The 18255-nt window shown below is 36.4% G+C and overlaps 3 protein-coding genes and 1 long non-coding RNA gene across 6 annotated transcripts; 1 reads left to right on the top strand and 3 right to left on the bottom strand.

Annotated features, from left to right (window-relative positions):
• Positions 1–1271: 1271 nt before the first annotated feature.
• Positions 1272–3487, bottom strand: LOC116160068 (4-coumarate--CoA ligase 1-like). Its single transcript, XM_031473203.1, has 7 exons — positions 3258–3487; positions 2852–3059; positions 2478–2799; positions 2118–2432; positions 1722–2073; positions 1497–1662; positions 1272–1447 (listed from the first exon to the last, which is right to left on the bottom strand). The coding sequence occupies exons 1-7, from the start codon at positions 3378–3380 to the stop codon at positions 1338–1340; spliced, it is 1596 nt and encodes a 531-aa protein (XP_031329063.1). The 5' UTR covers positions 3381–3487; the 3' UTR covers positions 1272–1337.
• A 3131-nt stretch (positions 3488–6618) lies between these two features.
• Positions 6619–8772, bottom strand: LOC116160065 (luciferin 4-monooxygenase). The gene is made up of 7 exons (XM_031473197.1): positions 8581–8772; positions 8315–8522; positions 7929–8262; positions 7560–7880; positions 7156–7510; positions 6947–7112; positions 6619–6899 (listed from the first exon to the last, which is right to left on the bottom strand). The coding sequence occupies exons 1-7, from the start codon at positions 8704–8706 to the stop codon at positions 6757–6759; spliced, it is 1653 nt and encodes a 550-aa protein (XP_031329057.1). The 5' UTR covers positions 8707–8772; the 3' UTR covers positions 6619–6756.
• A 3654-nt stretch (positions 8773–12426) lies between these two features.
• LOC116160066 (luciferin 4-monooxygenase-like) lies at positions 12427–16965 on the top strand. Of its 3 annotated transcripts, none has more exons than XM_031473198.1 (7): positions 12436–12716; positions 13674–13881; positions 14708–15041; positions 15622–15933; positions 15978–16335; positions 16485–16650; positions 16750–16964. In XM_031473198.1, exons 1-7 carry the CDS (start codon positions 12603–12605, stop codon positions 16878–16880), a joined length of 1623 nt encoding a protein of 540 aa, XP_031329058.1. In that variant the 5' UTR covers positions 12436–12602; the 3' UTR covers positions 16881–16964. The 3 variants fall into 3 exon arrangements, with proteins under 3 accessions (XP_031329060.1, XP_031329058.1, XP_031329059.1); XM_031473199.1 differs by lacking the exon at positions 12436–12716 and adding an exon at positions 13245–13358 and having other exon boundaries at positions 16750–16965; XM_031473200.1 differs by lacking the exon at positions 16750–16964 and having other exon boundaries at positions 12427–12716; positions 16406–16491.
• LOC116160069 lies at positions 12989–13676 on the bottom strand. The gene is made up of 2 exons (XR_004143123.1): positions 13475–13676; positions 12989–13342 (listed from the first exon to the last, which is right to left on the bottom strand). It is a non-coding gene; the product is annotated as an uncharacterized LOC116160069 (long non-coding RNA).
• Positions 16966–18255: the final 1290 nt, after the last annotated feature.

The following is an 18255-nucleotide window of genomic DNA, read 5'->3' as shown; positions in this document are numbered from 1 at the left end:
AGATACCAGTTGTATCAACGGTTTTTTGTATTTTAATCAAGTGACCATTTGTAGGTATGTAAGTATGGATAATAAGTCAATAAGTGATGTTATAAAAATCAAATTGTTCTAGACCTAATGCTTATATAAAATTTTGGAGGGAGTTGTAATGCCCAAACCCCCCCTCTCATGAGTGCGTCCCTGATTTTTTTAAACATCTGATGTAATTATTTTCATTGTTTTGTTGCCTTGAATAGATTTTGTTTTGTTTTTTTTAATTCATCACAGCCTACTTAATTAAAATATAAAAACCGTTGATATAACTGGTATCTTATTTTCAATCTTATGTTATGCTTATGATGGCTGGTTGAAAAGAGAATTATTATAATTTAACTTTAGGAAGTTGGTAAATGTTCCTCAAAAGTGGCCACCTTGAATTTTTTTTACATCAATTCTAAATTAAGCGTATCAAAGACAGTCACTTTTATATAAAACTTTTTTTTATATCTCTTATACTTTCGATGATATAAGACATTCAAGGAAATTACCAATCGAGTGACCAATTTTAGTTTTTTTGAATTTACGTCGAACCTATGCGACATTTTGAATTTCCAAAAGGAAATTTTAAATAAGCATCTATAACTGCAAAACATTGCCCATTTAACCAATTCTCTATCCTTAATAATAACAAAGTTACCCATGCAATCCCACCCGATATGGGACACACTGTATATTGGTCTTCGATACCATCGAATTGTAATTGTTACATTTGCTTGAAATTCACTTTACGATTATAGCTCCGTTGTTTTTGCGGAAACCTATTTGGATAAATATTCTCTCCGACTACGTGTTGACTCCCTTTTTTTTCTAAAATTAATTAAAATTGAATTATTGGCATAGCAGATCTTATATTACAGTATCTTACTTGATTTATTATTGAGATCATTGGATTAAATAACCATCGATTGTGACGTCAATTATTGTTCAGCGTGTTATTCCCTTTTAGCTCCCCAAATCAGAACAAGGATCTCTTAGTCTGCCTTGTTTCCCCTTTTTAGTAAGTATTTGGTCCTTTCTCGACATTTAAGACACTAAGTGGCGTCAATTCAGATTACTACCACTATTATTACCTTTTGCTTTATTTTTGCTTGTACCCCAATATTCACCCCGACCCACCTCTACTTTGCCTGAGCTTATCGTGTGCTTATCTAAGACAATTTTGCCTAAAGTAAACGTAACAAAATGTAAACTTAGGTGGTTTTTGGACGAAACCATATAGAAACATACTTCAAATTTTTCAAAAGATGAAAATTTTAATTGTACCAACTACACTTGGGAACTAAGTATTAAAAGTGTTTTTAAATAAGTGTTTTGAGCTCTCTTCTTAAGATTTTTCCTGTCACCGTTCTTGGAATTTTTTCCATAAAACGTACACCACCATAAAGATGTTTATGGGTAGATACATTTTCTGAAATTCAAAGTGTAGGTACTTGCGGCTTGTAATTTGATTATTATACCTGCTACAAGTTGCACTAATTCCTCCTCCGTAACTTTCATGCCATCCTGTACAACAACAAAAGCTACCGGAACTTCACCAGCTCTGTCATGAGGCATACCAATAACTCCGCAGTCTTGTACAGCAGGGTGCGACATGATGATATCCTCCAATTCCGAAGGGGGTACCTAAAATACAAAAATAAGCGCGTAGATTACGACACTTTTCCAATATCGCGCACACCAACCTGAAAACCCTTATACTTTATAATTTCCTTTATCCTGTCGATAATAAACAACTTCCCTTCTTCGTCATAGTATCCGATATCCCCTGTATGATAAAAACCATCATCATCGAATGAATTTCGAGTTTCTATATCATTATTATGGTAGCCGACCATAATGGACATGCTTTTGAGACATAATTCGCCAATTTGTAACGAAGAAACCGGTTTCTGGGTTGACAGATCAACGATCTTGCCCTTAAAGCCGAAAATGAGTGACCCCACGTTTTCGGTGTGATCCGTGTAGTTTTGAATTGATACTAAACCGCCACATTCCGTTGAGCCGTAAACCTGTCGAACTGTTATATCCTTGAACCTGCAGGTTCATTTAGTTGCTTTCAAACCCAAAGACATACATACCTATTTTGGAATTCTTTATATAAATCGTTTCCGATTGGCGCAGCTCCGACAACAATGCTTTTCACGGATGAAATGTCGTACTTGTTAACTAAGGGACTTTTTAAAAGAAATTGAAGCAAAGGAGGCACGAGAAATAATTGCGTTCCCTTTAGGTTCTGAATAGAATCTAAGAATATGTCAGGTTTAAATGAAGAGATTACAACTACTTTGACGGAGGTCATTATTGCGGATGTGCAAATTAGTAATCCGTATATATGGAAAAATGGTAGAACTGATAGAATCACGTCATCTTTTAAGTTGAGATATCGCTCATCTCTAGAAATAAAGATCAGGTTTATGATTACGGTGATCATTTCTTACCGAAGAGCATTGGCGAATGGTATGAAGTTTCGGTGTGAGAGCTCGACACATTTCGACAAACCCGTAGTGCCCGAGGACAAGCAGAGCACAGCTATATCTTTGCTATCAACAGTTTCCACTTTAAAGTCATCGACCCTTGCTTCATTTTGAATCAAAGAGTTCATGCATAAGTACTCTAGATCGTTATTCACAAATTCGTTAATTGAAATGATAGTAGATTCAATCATGAGTTCTTCTTTAGCTTTTAACACGTTTGGCAACGACGATGAGGTGCACAGTATTATTTTAGGCTGCGCAATAGTGAAGGCATGCTTTAATTCTCCTGCAGCAATGTTATGAATTTAAGATTTCATTTGCGAAAAATCTCCACTTACGTGGCACATAGGCGGCGTTGATTAGGAAATTGATTGCTCCACAATAGAATGAGGCTAGTAGAGCCACATAGTAGCCGATACAGTTTTCGGAAATTATGGCAACTATATCGTCCTTTTGTACAGACAGCCGTCGTAAGGCGCATGATAACCTGACGCTTTTGTCTAACAGGTCTCCAGCCGTTATGGACTCTTTCGAAACTGGATCAATCTGAAACAAGACTCTCTGATGGTAATTGCGATGAATATTGCGCGATAACAGATAAGCGGCACAATCCGATTGTGTGGTTGTTAACAATTTCAGAAATGACAATTGCTGATGATAGTACTACAGTAGGTACTCGTATAGGTAATAATCTCAAGCATCCTCTGAGTGCCCGAAACCAAAGACGTATACAATCATACATACCGCTATAATATCATTTGGGTCTTTATCCTTCAGGCAAGCGTAGAAGTGTTTTCCAAGAGAGTCGAACCAAATCTTAAATTCTTCTTGCGGACCACACAGAATACCATCTTCATTTGCTGCCATAGCGCTGAATAATAAAAGAATTCTACTCTGTGCGATTAAGTGACGTAGTAAATAATAATTTAATTATAATCAAAATTAGTTATACTTCGATATCTAATGGTTCAATAAATTACTTTGATAAGCAGTACTTTAAGCTTCACGTTTATCTTGTGCGTGACCTTTACACCATGGCGTCGTTTCTGTCAATACCAAAATTATGGTAAAATTATCATGTTATGAGCCATACTTATCCCTTATCTTATTTTCTTATACTTAAGTCTTCCGGTTAATTGCATAAAGGATATTTTTTCCTTTTATTCTTGATGGAACATGTTTCATTTGCATTCTACAGAGTATTTCATTGAGCGCTTCCTATGTTTGTGTGAGATATCGAAATTGTTTACTTGTTCGAAAGGTATATCGATGCCATTATGTATGGAATATAAAAAACATCGTGTAGGTAAATCTCCGCCACGGATTGGCTGGATGGCGCGCATACTTAATGGAAGACTGTAGGTACCGAAGGGTAGAAACGGGATTTATTCGGGCGCACCAGATTATTGAAATGCACTTTTCAACACGTAATCAACCCCCCTTACTCGAGTAAAGCTCAAAATCTCCTATTGAGCTCCCCTACTATTAAGGTACGTCAAAAACAGGACTAGGTGCTTCACACCGTAAAATAGGAAAGCTTATTTCAATGTTGTCACAGTAGAAAATAAACTGTATAGTTAATATGTATGAGTAAATATCGTATTTTAAACGTAGGAAATAGTTATTTATGTATTAAGGGCATAATCAAAAGATTATGGCACGAGAGAATGTTTAAAGCCCGACGAAGGAGGGCTTTTAATTTCTCGAGGGCCATAATCGATTATGCCCGCGGTACATACAACGTTTTATTCTATTTTAGCACAATTTCTAAAAAGTTAAAAGGGATTAGTAGTTCTTGCAGGAATTTGTCACTAATAGTGTAAGCAAGTTAGTTCGTAAAACAAGGAATAGAAGAAAAAATTTATAAAGTTTTAAAAATTTGGATATGAACTCTCAGTAGGGACCCAAATACAGATCTGAAAAGTTCCCACCTCCCCTTTTGCCCAAAACACCACTCCCAATCGTGACCTCGCGAATTTTTCGGGGTTTTGCTCGTAAACCACAACTTCTACAAAAAAATGTTATAGGACTTTTTATATTCTTCATTAAATTCTCTATAAAGATGTTTCTTACTGTTTTTGGGTATCTCCCACCCAACGCTCGTAAATGACCTTGGAAAATAAGCATAGTTTTCAGCGCAAAGAGAAAAATGAGCCCACCACTGTTTTTTTGCGGCGATTATCTCGTAAAGTGAATCTGAGTAAAAAAATTTATAGAATCGAAATTAAAGAGCAGTTTTTTTTTCTACATTGCATGTTCTATTTTTGAATCTTTGGTAAATGTACATGAGATAAATGCATCAGTTACAATCATTATTGTTGCCGCGAGACGAGACGAGACGAGACTTTCAAAGTCTCGTCTCGTCTAGTGTCGTTTGGTCTCGCGTGGTCTCGCCATACTATCCAAAAATGGCGTAAAGCATGTATAAAAGACACCACGAAGGCATAACAAATAATATTGACCTTCCTTATCTATCTGCTAATCACGAAACATAATTATGTGTATTATAAGGATTTTCTTTACCATTCTGCAGCTAAAAAAATATTAGCTTTCGTAAAATTTAACTGGTAATGTAACTACTGTAACTAGGTATAGAAAAGTCTCACTGAATTCTTTGTTACTTAAATACTTAAAGATAATCTGTCCAAGTTATTTTGTAAAATCTTACTTTTATGGTCTTAACTACGCAGTAAATATGTAAGTACTTATACTTACAGTAACTATATTTGAATATGTCATATGTCCACAGTATACATTTTACCTTAAGCAGCGCCTTTGTTCCCAGAATTTCGCAAGAACACAAAAAAGTGTAAACTCATACTAAAGTACCTAGGTATAGCATTTTAGCCCCAATATGGCGACCAGAACGAGCTACCAATCAAAAACGAGATACCCGGTTGTATCCACTGTTCTAAATTGAGTCACTATACCTATATACCTAGAAACGATTGGATTTAATGCCATAAACTTGTGAAAATAAAATGAGAGCATTAAGGGCATTTAATATAAAGCAATTCTATTAAGTATTATTACCAAATCTCTTGATAAGGGTACAGGTTTAATAAATCAATTGTCCGCCAATAAAATAAAGCTGTCGAAGACTTCCTGGATTTAAGAAAAATTACAGTTGTATAATATAACACCTATTGTAATTAAGTCCTAAATCAGTAAGGTCAGGAACGGTTTATGTCAACAATTGGAATGCATGTTATTTCAATGGATTTTCTTGATTAAAATTTAAAAAAAAAACAGTAAAATAAAACAAAAAAAACTTCGAGACCAAACGAGAGTCGAGAGCCCGAGACTGATGGTTAGTCTCGTCTCGTCGAGATGAGACAAGACGAGACTGAACCTTGGTCTCGTTTCAAAAATTCGAGACGAGACCAACGGGGGCATCACTAACCATCATATCACAAATAGTGAATAATTAATATTTAATTTCTTCATCACTCTTTCTCCATCGGACAAAGCCATTCGCTTTTTGAGAGAATATTAAGAAAAGGGCGTATAGTTCCCATGACTTACACATTTCGAAAGTTTTAAAGGGTTGCAAATATAATATTTTATTTGCCCTTTTGCCTTTTTTTAGGAGAGGAAAATCTTGTGATTTAGTAGGTAGGTATTGACAATTAATAATTGACGTTTCTAATTTTCAATGACCTGCAAATATTTGTTTGTTTTGTCATTAAGTATAAATGAGTTACTATGGTGATACTTAATGCCCTAGGGCATAATGTGGTACTTTATGCCCGCGTATCACAGATATAAAATGTGCTATGATAGGTTAGTAAGACATAAAAAGGATTATAATCTAAAATAGAATAAAATAATATAATCTGATACTAGTCGGGAATGTAGCCATTTGGAGAAATTCTGGCCCAAAGGCGGTATACATTACGTAGATGATGAGTCAGCCACGAGTCGCATCCATACACCTAATAGGAACACCCGGGGTTATCCGGGTTATTCAAATTCCACAAAAGGTGCAGCTTTTGGCAAGGAAAATAAAAACTTACGAAATTGTCCATTTCACCTGAACTTTTCACGCTTGATGTGAAACGACAATGCTAAGGCATCTTAAATGTTATTTTCTAGAAACGTTCAATCCGTTTAGTTACCTATACCTGATTTTATTATTCGTTAAAATAGTACAGTGACCCACAATTACAAAATTACCATTCATCAATTTGCATATAATATTACAATAGCTAAGAATTTCGTCATCGCTGAATACAGTTACATTTTACAATTTGGACTTTCCGCCCTTCTTGGCCTTTATGAGGATCTCTCTGATTTTTCTTGCGTCGAGTTTTCCGGTAAGACCTTTCGGTACTTCGTCCACAAACACAACTCCTCCGCGCAACTTTTTCGCGGTTGTTACTTGACCTATGAAAAGAATTGTAGTACGAGTAACGTAAAACGAATTCATTTACTGGCGACGTAATCCACGATCTCTTTTTCCGTCATCGTCTTTCCGTGCTCCAAAACAACAACGGCGGCGGGAAGTTCACCGGCGTCATCGTCGGGAAGACCTGCCACGCCCGCGTCGAAGATGTTGGGGTGTTGTAACAATATCGATTCCAATTCAGCGGGGGCCACCTACAGGTATTGTAGCGTGTGTGCATGTAAAAATCTTCATTACCTGATATCCTTTGTATTTAATTAAAGACTTCAAGCGGTCAACTATGAAGAAGTGTTCGTCTTCGTCCCAGTAAGCTATGTCTCCAGAATGTAGCCATCCATCCTTGTCAATCAAGGCGTTGGTCGCTTCCGGATTGTTTACATAACCGGACATAATCATAGGTCCTCTGACACATAATTCGCCTCTCTGATTAACGCCCAGCGTTTTCCCGGTATCCAGATCCACAACCTTCGCTTCAAAAAATGGAACAACTTTACCGACCGCGCCCGGTTTATCATCCCCCTCGGGTGTAATCAGAATAGCTGATGTAGTCTCAGTGAGCCCATATCCTTGTCGTATCCCTGGAAGATGGAAGCTACGCGCCGTTTTAGAGCCTTGAAATACTAGCAATGCGCTTAACTCACCGTTTTGCAACCGCTTCCCCGACTTCTTTCGAAAGAGGTGCGCCCCCAGAAGCAATTTCGTGTAAATTAGATAAATCGTATTTGTCAATCAGAGTGCTTTTGGCGAAGAATGAAAATAGGGTTGGTACTAGCAACGCACTTTGAATTTTGTAATCCTGAAGGGATCGTAAAAACAGCTCTTCTTCAAATCTATACATTAAGACGACTCGAAATCCACATATCAAATATCCGAGTGTAGTAAACATTCCAAAACCGTGATGGAATGGAACAACACTTAAAATCGCAGTATCCGGAATGATTTGATTGCCAAAAATAGGATCTCTACAATGTGTGTAGCAACATTACTTAATCTCTTGTTATACGACATACCTGGCATGCGAGAATCTGACGCAGGCAGTTCTATGCGGAAGGGCCACACCCTTAGGTAACCCAGTAGATCCAGAGGAATTCATTATCAGTGCAATTGTTTTGTCACGATCAAAGGACTCTGGTACAAAATCGTATTCATTAAAACCGGGAGGTAGATGAGATGTGACGAACGTGTACATCGACTGAAATCCCTGGTAATCCGTTTTAGAATCCATGATAATAATTTTCTGGATTATTGGTAATTTTTTTTGCACGTTCAAAATTTTTTGCAACCCCTTTTTGGAAACAAACACTACGGTAGGCTGCGAAATGTTCATACTGTTGAGCAATTCACCTTAAAAATTAAATACGTCATTCCCTTTGGGTCTGATGGCGAGGGTGCTTACGTTCATTATAAATGTCGTTCGCGGGCGCAACTGCAACTCCGATAAATAACGCGCCCAACACCGGCATAAAGAATTGAAGAGAGTTTTCACTGCATACGACGATTCTGTGATTTGTATTCAGCCCATATCGTTTCATAGCTTCTGCCAACCGAACGGACATTTCGAAGTATTCCGCGTACGTGATGTTCACCTCGATATGTGCATCTGTCTAAAGAAACATTAAGAACATTTCGTTAACTCGAAAGAAATCAGACAGAAATACTCACAAAAGCAATTGTTCCAGGAACCAGGGCGTATCTCTTCATAGCCTTATGCAGTTGCTCTCCAGCGGTTCCATCCTCTAGAGGATAGAATGGCGCCGGGCCTTTCTTTATGTTTTTGGCGTCTTCCATTTTACCAACAGTACCGGAATGCTAATGTCACTGCGAGCGACATTCAAGAATGTAACACAAAGGAATTCCGTTGCTTAAATACCTTTTTCTAGAGGACCTTTGGCTCTTAATCACATCGTTTAAATTTTATTTTATTTGCTGTTTACGATTTAAATATTGCTTTTATAAGCATCAGCTACTAAAATGTATATAATAAAAATGTTTGTGAGTTTGACCACAATTTTAGCTTCTTTATTGTCATTGCCAAATTTATGGGTTTGGCCACTTTTCACAAACGGGCTTAGTACCTAAGTTATTTCTGCAGTGCTTCATGGCACATTTGTAATGGTCCTCCACTAAAATACTTATTGGCAGAGATTGTTAGATTAGGTTTATAAGGTAAAGCCTAGTGACGTTTTCACTTCCCTAGAGTAAAATTACTGGTTTTTATCCTATGGATAGTTAGAGAGGTTTTAAGGATATTGCCTACATTTTAATCTACTTCTGTGCTACATGAAGCTAACCATCAATAGCGGCTATGTATCCCACGCTTGCGAAGAACAATCACACTAAACCCCTGTTGCAATTTATCTACTGAGCATTTCTCACAAAATATTAATAAGCTGAATAAAAAAATAGGAAGATCAAATCGTAATAAAAATCGCTATTTTTTTGGTCTGCTGTACAGGGTGTTTTTTTGGGAGCTTTAGTTAAACGTTTCTGGGAAAATAAAATAGGTAGGTTTTTGAAAATTTGTACTTAGGAGTTACTCTGAAGACCGAATCGATGTAAAATATTTTCAAAATGGCCACATTTCCGGAAAACACCGGAAGTAGATAGTAACTTCGTTATATTAAATGGCAACCCCTATTTTTTATTGCATTTTTGGATTCTACATAACATTTCAGTTCTTTTGATACCCACATGTCCATATCTGCCATTTATGGTTTTTAAGTTATTTTGACTTTATGAAAAAAAATGGCGGATGCAGATGGTACCTTGATAATTGATTACTTGGAAACGGTTATAGTCATGGCAACCCATTTTTATCAGTGCATAGAGAATGAATAGGGCTTTCTTTTAGTGTACTTTAAAAAAAATTAAGTTGCGTACAACCGCACCTATGGAGATCAAAATTTAAGAAACTTCAAAGTCCAAAAACTCAGTTTTTTTAAATGGAATGACCATGTTCTTCCTATTGCATGAGATAGAGAATCGAAATTGGAATATTTTGATATTACATGTTCCTATAGCTATCTTTAACATTTTCTGATTTATTCCCATTTCAAAGAATTGATGCCATTTTTTTTTGCATTTTCATTTTAGTAGTTGGCCATGATTTTATAACAATCGAATTTTAAACAAATCAAGAAAAGGATTCTTTAATATCATTGATTCTAGTTTAAATAATTCATTAATAAATAAGTCATTCATAGGACGGAAAATTTTTGAGAAATCTAGACAGAGTCGTTCAACTGAATTTATTAAACAAGTCTAAAAATTCAGAGAGGTAATGCGATATCTGTTCTAGCAACAATTCCATACAAAAAATGTTTCAACGAAGTTTTTTATATTTTACATTGAATTTATTTTGTTAATCTTGCATTTGCAATTCAATTCATTTTCTTAAATATTCTCTTGTAGATCTTTGTATCGCTTGTGCTTCAACGGTTTGTAGTGCATTTGGGGATACAACATTTCCAAAATTCATACAATTTCGTTCCAGTGTTCGAATGAATGTGCGGCAAGCAGGTGCGGCGATTCTGTCCATTTCACCATAAATAACAATTAAATTCAAAAATGGGTGAAACTACTGCGAGCCATTTTTCGATTTTTGAAAAACTTATGTTAACCTATAACAGTAGGTGACGGATTAGTGTCACTAGAATTGTTTAAAATTCAATTGTTATAAAATCATAGCCGACTACTAAAAAGAAAATTCGAAAAAAATAGTGTCAATTCAATAAAATGGGAAAGTCAGAAACTGTTAAAGATAGCTATAGGAACATGTATTGTCAAAATATGCCCATTTCGATTCTTTATCTCATGCAATATTAAGAAAATGGTGATTCCATTTAAAAAAACTGAGTTTTTAGTCTTTGAAGTTTCATAAATTTGGATCTCCATAGGGGCGGTCTTACGCAACTTAACTTTTTTTTAAGTACACTAAAAGAAAGCTGTATTCATTCTATATGCACTGATAAAAATAGGTTGCCATGACTACAACCGTTTTCCAAGTAATCAATTATCAAGGTACCATCTGCATCCGCCATTTTTTTTCTTAAAGTCAAAATAACTTAAAAACCATAAATGGCAGATATCGACATATGGGTATCCAAAGAACTGAAATTTCACGTAGAATCCAAAAACCCAATAAAAAATTGGGGTTGCTATTTAAAATAACGAAGTTACTATCTACTTCCGGTGTTTCCGGAAGTGCGGCCATTTTGAAAATATTTACATCGATTCGGCCTTCAGCGTAACTCCTAAGTACACATTTTCAAAAACCTACCTATTTTACTTTCCCAGAAACGTTTAACTAAAGCTCCCAAAAAAAACACCCTGTATACTGTCGTCCTTTAGGATTGGGGAGAATTTAAAGACCGGATTAATAAAGATTGTTGTGATCCACAGACCCGATTTACATACGTAACAAAGACAACTATATTTTGCACCGTAAGTAGAACACCACTCATGCGCGATAGCATCAGAATGTAAACAGTTCACAACCATAGGGGACGCAAAAAGGGGTCACTTCATATTTATGTAATAAATATACGAGTATCTTTTTAACGTATTTCTTTGTATAAATCGATCGAAATTTCGGAAACGGGATATCGTATAGTTTTCGGGTTTGCGGCATTATATTCGTGCTATCGTTATTCTTGCTTCGCCTAGTCTAAAGACGAGAATAAAAAAGGTTTCTCACGGAAGTTGCTAGTGACAGTAGAAATGTACGGTGGATTCATCAAATCAAACGTATACGTGGGTTTGAAACTCTGCTAAAATCAATGTCACTGAAAGGTCAAACGTGGACGTGGGTTTGAAACTCTGCTAAAATCGATGTCATTGAAAGGTAAAACGTAGACGGGGTTTCTTGCCTGAACTACAGTAGATCTGCGCTAACGTCAAGGTCAAATGGTTCTGAGCTAGGGTCAAGTAAAATTACCTAAAGGGTCGGTTGCCTAAACTAATGTGTTTCCGAACTATGACCATTGAAGGTTGTAACTCGATCGTGGTTTATGTCTTGGCTAATGTCGCGTATAAAGGGTTTAGATGAGCATCGTAGAAGTCATATACGTAAAGAATAGGTCATGGTCCTGGGTTTTCCAAGATTGCGGCCTTGAACTTTGACTCAAGGTCATGAGGCAGAAGAGATATTCAATCAGTTCTAAAAAAAATGTGTGATCTGTAGAAGATTTGATGCGAAACTTTTTATTGTGGAATCACTCCCGTTACCAGCGGATAGAGCTAGAGATGCAAATTGAAAGAAACTCCTAAAAAGAGAATTAAAATCCTTTTCAAAAAAAGTGCCCCACCACCACCTTTTTCATTTAAATGTTTGATGGTTATATTTTTATACTATTAATTATCAAATTCTGACTAAAAATCGTGCATCTTCAATAGTAGGTAGGTAGTGACGCTAATAATGAACTTATTCCATACTTTTGGACCATTCTTCATATTATACACGATAAGCCTTTGATCTTACGTAGCAATCGGTCACGTCAGGTCATATTCACCATCAAAGCAGTATAAAGTAAATATTGATAAATGGACGTCCACAAAAACGATTAATTAAACTATTTATGTCTTTAACTTATCAATTTTCTCGTTAAACAGCATTATTAAAAAAAGTCGCACACGTAGCGGATCGCTGGACTGCTACAAATTGTTCAAAATTTATCGAATCAGTTATGACAGAAGAAAATGTTATTTGTGGAGGTGAACTTAGGGTGCCAATTTCAAATGTTTCGATTGGAATTCAACTGCATAACACCTTGAAGCAATCAATGGAAATGCCTGTCTTTGTAAGTAAGCCAAATTTACAGTACCTATTAGTTTTGACTAACGGATAGACATCGGTGTATCCAATAAGAGCAAATGTGAAGAAATTGTCGTACACTTTTTCAAGTTTATAAGCAAACTGTATTTGAGTATTTTGAGAATAAATATGTTTAACAATCTTTGTCCCTGCAACGAGTACAATGTATGATGGCGAATAGGTTATTCTGCAGGTCAATTATTTGATTGTGGCTACGAATAAACCATGTTGCATGAAATTTAAGGAAACAAACCTTAGTTTAGTTTTAGTTTAGTTATATTTATCCCCATACCGATTACAAAGTATTATTGGGTTGTCACAGCATATCATAAGGTATAAAATGTCAAGAGATTACAAACAGGCAATATAAATTGAACTAACAACATAAATTGCAACAGTCTCCACCAAGTTTAATGCTTCATTTGGAAACTCCAAATTTTTGTGCGGTAGCCATGCCTGTAGTTGTCGTTTTGTCCAGGAAGAATTTATAGCAAGTTTTCCAGTAAGCTACTGTGATAACTAACATTGTCCATAATAATCAGCGATGGTTCTTTTAAATTTGGCAGCAAATGGGTTCCAGGACCACTTAAGAAAACTGTCATCCGCAACTCTCTGTGAAATGAAACTTGTTAAGTATATGAAGTCTTATACCTATTACTAAAGTAGCTGCGACTGGTAAAAGTGGACCACAATTATCTCTTTCTCGTTCAAAATAACGAATAAGATTAGAAATATGTTACTTACTTTTTCTTGGTAAACCCGATGGCATTTTTGGGTGACACAACTTTATTTGGCGCACAACAGACTTACACAAGTTATGCTTCTATAATTGTTCGTTATGGAATTAACGGATTTTTCATCGGCTAATGTAGCAAAACGCGATAAAATAATGAAAACCGCAGCAACCGTTTACTTAAACCTTACATTCACATTTTTGTTGCAGATAGACGCATTTACTGGTGATAGCGTATCAAACAAGCAGCTTCTCAGGACTGCATCTCGTTTAGGTCGGAGTTTAATCAACTTTGGTCTTACGAAGGATGATATAATTGGTGTTTGCAGTGAAAACAACTTACACTTTTTTGATGTCGTCCTAGCCGGTTTCTTTTCTGGAATTGCCGTCACCACGTTCAGCGCACAGTATACGCAAGGTAAGTGTATAACATCGGTTTTTGAGCCTAATAATTTGACCCGTGTCGGGATATAAGATCGCCAAAAATTGGACGCACAATAAAACTTCCCTTCAGAATTAAACTAGGCACATAGCTTTGGAGGGGTTTAACGTTTAAGTTAGGTCATTTTTAGTGTTTCATTTCCTGCTTAAAATTCGATTACACGGTAGAAATACAATCAAAACTATTAACACTTATGCCATACCGGTACTGACATACTCTTTTGGGATTATACCTTGGACAAATACAGATTTAGAACAAATACAGAGAAACACCCGTACACTATTAACAAAACACCATGCACATCATCCCCATTCCTCTACTATACGACTTTACCTGTCCCATTTGGAAGGAGGTATAGGAGTTAGAGACATAAAACTATTGCACCAAACACAAATACACAATTTACGACAATACTTTTATAACAAATCAGACAGTTCTACACAAAACAGTAACATATGCGGAGAAATCCTACCAGCCTCTTAATCTACAGCTACACGAAACAAATATTGTCCCACATTCAAACTTACATACGTCACAAATATCATACAGATACTTGTACGATTTCTACAAGAAGTTAGGATCATTACCATACATCACCAAATCCCGTACAGAAAAATACCGCAAGCGCATTGATATAGCAACAACAATACAAATTAATTCATTGGATAAGCTTCTAGGTAATGTTTATAAAAATAAGACTAGACCCAACTAGACAAAACGAAGTACGTACAGACAGATTAGAGTTTGCACCGATGCCAATTTATTGACCGTGTATGTTATAATCCCTCTTGTTTCCTTGCAGGGGAATTAATTCATGTCGCGAACTTATCACAGCCTTCGATAATATTTTCTTCAGTCCAGGCGAGTTCCACAGTGCTCAAAGTCAAAGATCAACTGAAGCGAGAACCCAAGATCATAATTATTAACCAACACGAGAACTACAAAGGTTGCCAATCCGTCGAGAATTTTATATCGGAAAACGTTTCCAAAGATTTTAACATTGACGAATACCAACCGGTTCCTGTGAACGTAAAGGATGATGTGGCCCTCATTTTATATTCTTCGGGAACGACGGGGTTGCCGAAAGGTGTCATGTTAACGCATCTAAACATCAATACCGTACATGCAGTTCAAGTGTTAGTAGGTTTGTAGTAGCTGCATACCTACAGATGCACCTGTCAATTCTATCTATAGCAGGTGAACAGCTCTTAATTTACACCAACAGATCCACCGTCCATTTCAGTTGGTTAAAATTGTTTGAGAACGGAGCAAATCTACCGTGGACTACCGGCCCAGGAAATCATACACACTACAAATCGAAGGGTGCAGGTGTACCTGCGACCTGTCGACTATCACGGAAAGCGTCAGGTCACTTTCCAGGTCCACTTGACAAGTCACGTACTACAGGTAGAATTGACAGGTGCACCTGCAACCTCCAACGACTTCCGGAACTCATTATGAAGTCAACACGCTATAGAATTTCAATATGCAGAAATAAAAGCAATTGATCAATCCACCAAATGAAACTTTAATCATATAATGCCGTTTCCTTTAAAAATCTACCAATCTACCAGTCGCTTTCACTAGACAGATATATTTAAAGATTCATTCGTGGTGACAGACCTTAAGCTACGTCGAATAGTATTCAGCTTAATTGATGCAATCATATTGAAATAAATGTAAACTCTCGTGAGATAACTAAATGTGTGCTTTAAGGGATGGACGATACAGTCTAGATGTCAATCCATGTATAGCGTTCCATCCATTCTGTCATACAGCTGGACTGAGTCTAACAATAAGGACAGTTTTGTTCGGGTCATACGTGCTAGTAATGGTCAAATTCGATCCTCACGTCTACCTGCGAACAATAAGGGATTATCGAATCGAATCGCTCCAATTAGTCCCAGCTGTTGCACAATTCTTAGCCCAGACTAATTTGTTAGAGAAGTACGACATGTCCAGCGTTACGTCGGTAATGTGTGCCAGTGCGCCTTTACTTAAACATACCGAGGAAGAGTTACGGAAGCGGTAAGTGTTGAAGAAGCACGTGTGTTAGAAGCCACCCTCTGAAGGTTTAAGGTACCGATTGTGAAACAGAGATACGGAATGACCGAAACAACGATTGGGTTCATGGGACACAGTGTGTCGGGAGAATACCCACTGGGATCCATCGGTAGTGTTTTCCCAAGCGTTTCCGTGAAAATAGTCGACATACAGACAGGAGAGGCACTAGGTCCATTTGAAACTGGCGAAATATGTTGCAGAACCCCTATGGTAATGAAAGGGTACATAAATAATCCACGAGCTACCCAAGAAATGATTGATGTTGATGGTTGGCTGCACACGGGTGATGTCGGCTATTATGATAGTTGCTATAGGTTCTTCTTGGTGGACAGGATTAAAGATTTGATAAAATGTAAAGGATTACAGGTAAAATACCACTGCATTACTTAGCTTTTTTCTAAAACTCTTTAATACTGGTATCTAATATAATCAAAAGGCCCAAATTTGACCCACCAGCGACAACTCATTGCCATTACCAGTAATGGTTCTGTTGCAATGATGAACAACCGTTTTAGGTAGCGCCACTTGAACTTGAAACACTGCTGTTGAGCCATCCCAAGATATTAGATTGTGGTGTCATTGGTGTTCCAAACGAAAGGTACGGAGAAGTGCCGATGGCATTTATTGTCCAGACACGCGGTGAAAATTTATCCGAGCAAGAAGTGGAGAAGTTTATTGCAGGTATAATTGACTAAACCATACTAAAAACCATTTGTATGTCAAAATTTACTAAACGTCTTATAATCATTTTGGATGAAGTCGACAGGTTTTATTTTGCAGATCAAGTTGCACCATACAAACAGCTTCGTGGGGGTGTACGCTTTGTGTCCCAAATTCCTAGAAACCCCAGCGGAAAGGTATTACGTCGTTTTCTACGAGATGAAGTTAAGAAACTTAAGTCAAATTTATAAAGATTTTATTTATTCCTTCTGTTTCTGTTATTATATTTGTTATCTTTTGTTTGTTTGTTAATTTAATAAAAGCTCTAATTGTTTTCTGGAAGAAATGCTTTTAAAATCTTGTCTTGAAATTATTGTAGCGCACGAGACGAAAAAACCTGTCTCCAACGCATCCTAATTTTTCCTGGATCTTGATTCAGTTAATACAGACGAAAAGGTATATACACGGTGTCCATTTTTCGAGTGCCACTATGGGGATCTCACTTATCTTAAGAGATAGGAAGTTGGTTAAATGGGGGCAAAGTTGCAAATTTCCGTGCTGAATAAGAATCTGAAAAGAAATTTGAAATATCTTCAATACTTTTGAAGATATCACAAAAAAACGAAAATTTCTGATTTTCGTTTTTAATTTTTTTATGATAAACTAGTCGTAGTAGACATTTCTAATTAGCACATTATTCGGACACTTTTTAATGGAGATTTCAAATATGGCATCCTGTTTTTAATTACATTCAAGATGACGGAGAAACACGTGGCAACTTTAGTTTTTCTTATGGGCGTCATATTGAATTTTGACATTTTGGGATTACGTCTTTTTTTCTCTTTACAACGATATATCACACATGGTGGTTCAGTATCACATTTTTCCTAAAAATACAATTTTTCATTTTTTGAGAAGAGTGCTTTGGAAAAACAAAACGTTCTTTTGTTGTCAACAAAAGTTTGACAGTTTGATCCATGTCTGGTTGCAGCGTTGTCAGAGAAGTAGAAATTAGATTTTCATCTCAACTGGTTGCCAAATTGCCTGCTCATTTTAATTGGGTCTATCACCATATTGCTGTCTACATCTTTTAAAAGAACCACATTCGCCCAAGTTTTTATGCAGCAAAGAAAAATACCTCAAACTAGGTTGTTGCCCCTCTGGATAACGCTGCAAGTATGTTGCAGCAGTCATGTGGGCATTTCGATGAGAAGTGTAGTAAATTTGGATCATATCTCTTTGATCTGCACTTGAAAAAGGCATTTTCGCATTACAACTAGCATAAACCTAAATGACACTACATGAAATAAGTCAACCTTTTGTTCACAATAAAAGAACGTTTTGTTTTTCCAAAGCACTCTTCTCAAAAAATTAAAAATTGTATTTTTAGGAAAAATGTGATAATGAACCACTATGTGTGATATATCGTTGTAAAGAGAAAAAAAGACGTAATCTCAAAATGTGAAAATTCAAAATGGCGCCCATAAGAAAAACTAAAGTTGCCACGTATTTCTCCGTCATCTGGAGAGTTATTAAAAACAGGATGCCATATGTATGATTTACAATGAACAATAATTAGACCTTTAAGTATACCAAGTTTCTGTTACCTAATCTTTCTATATGTAT

This window comes from Photinus pyralis, unplaced genomic scaffold (assembly GCF_008802855.1).
Source record: "Photinus pyralis isolate 1611_PpyrPB1 unplaced genomic scaffold, Ppyr1.3 Ppyr1.4_LG1, whole genome shotgun sequence".
In the NCBI taxonomy this organism is placed as follows: domain Eukaryota; kingdom Metazoa; phylum Arthropoda; class Insecta; order Coleoptera; family Lampyridae; genus Photinus; species Photinus pyralis.
Note: the sequence above shows the minus strand (reverse complement) of the source record. Positions and strands in the feature narration are given on the sequence as shown.

Coding starts and splice junctions, on each gene's coding strand:
- LOC116160068 (XM_031473203.1), bottom strand. CDS start 3,380: ATGGCAGCAAATGAAGATGGTATTCTGTGTGGTCCGCAAGAAGAATTT. Junction 2,433..2,477: donor CCATTCGCCAATGCTCTTCG/GTAAGAAATGAT, acceptor CTTTATTTCTAG/AGATGAGCGATATCTCAACT. Junction 2,074..2,117: donor TATAAAGAATTCCAAAATAG/GTATGTATGTCT, acceptor ATGAACCTGCAG/GTTCAAGGATATAACAGTTC.
- LOC116160066 (XM_031473198.1), top strand. CDS start 12,603: ATGACAGAAGAAAATGTTATTTGTGGAGGTGAACTTAGGGTGCCAATT. Junction 12,717..13,673: donor CAATGGAAATGCCTGTCTTT/GTAAGTAAGCCA, acceptor TTTTTGTTGCAG/ATAGACGCATTTACTGGTGA. Junction 15,934..15,977: donor GAGGAAGAGTTACGGAAGCG/GTAAGTGTTGAA, acceptor CACCCTCTGAAG/GTTTAAGGTACCGATTGTGA.
- LOC116160065 (XM_031473197.1), bottom strand. CDS start 8,706: ATGGAAGACGCCAAAAACATAAAGAAAGGCCCGGCGCCATTCTATCCT. Junction 7,113..7,155: donor TTAAATACAAAGGATATCAG/GTAATGAAGATT, acceptor CAATACCTGTAG/GTGGCCCCCGCTGAATTGGA. Junction 6,900..6,946: donor GATCGTGGATTACGTCGCCA/GTAAATGAATTC, acceptor TTCTTTTCATAG/GTCAAGTAACAACCGCGAAA.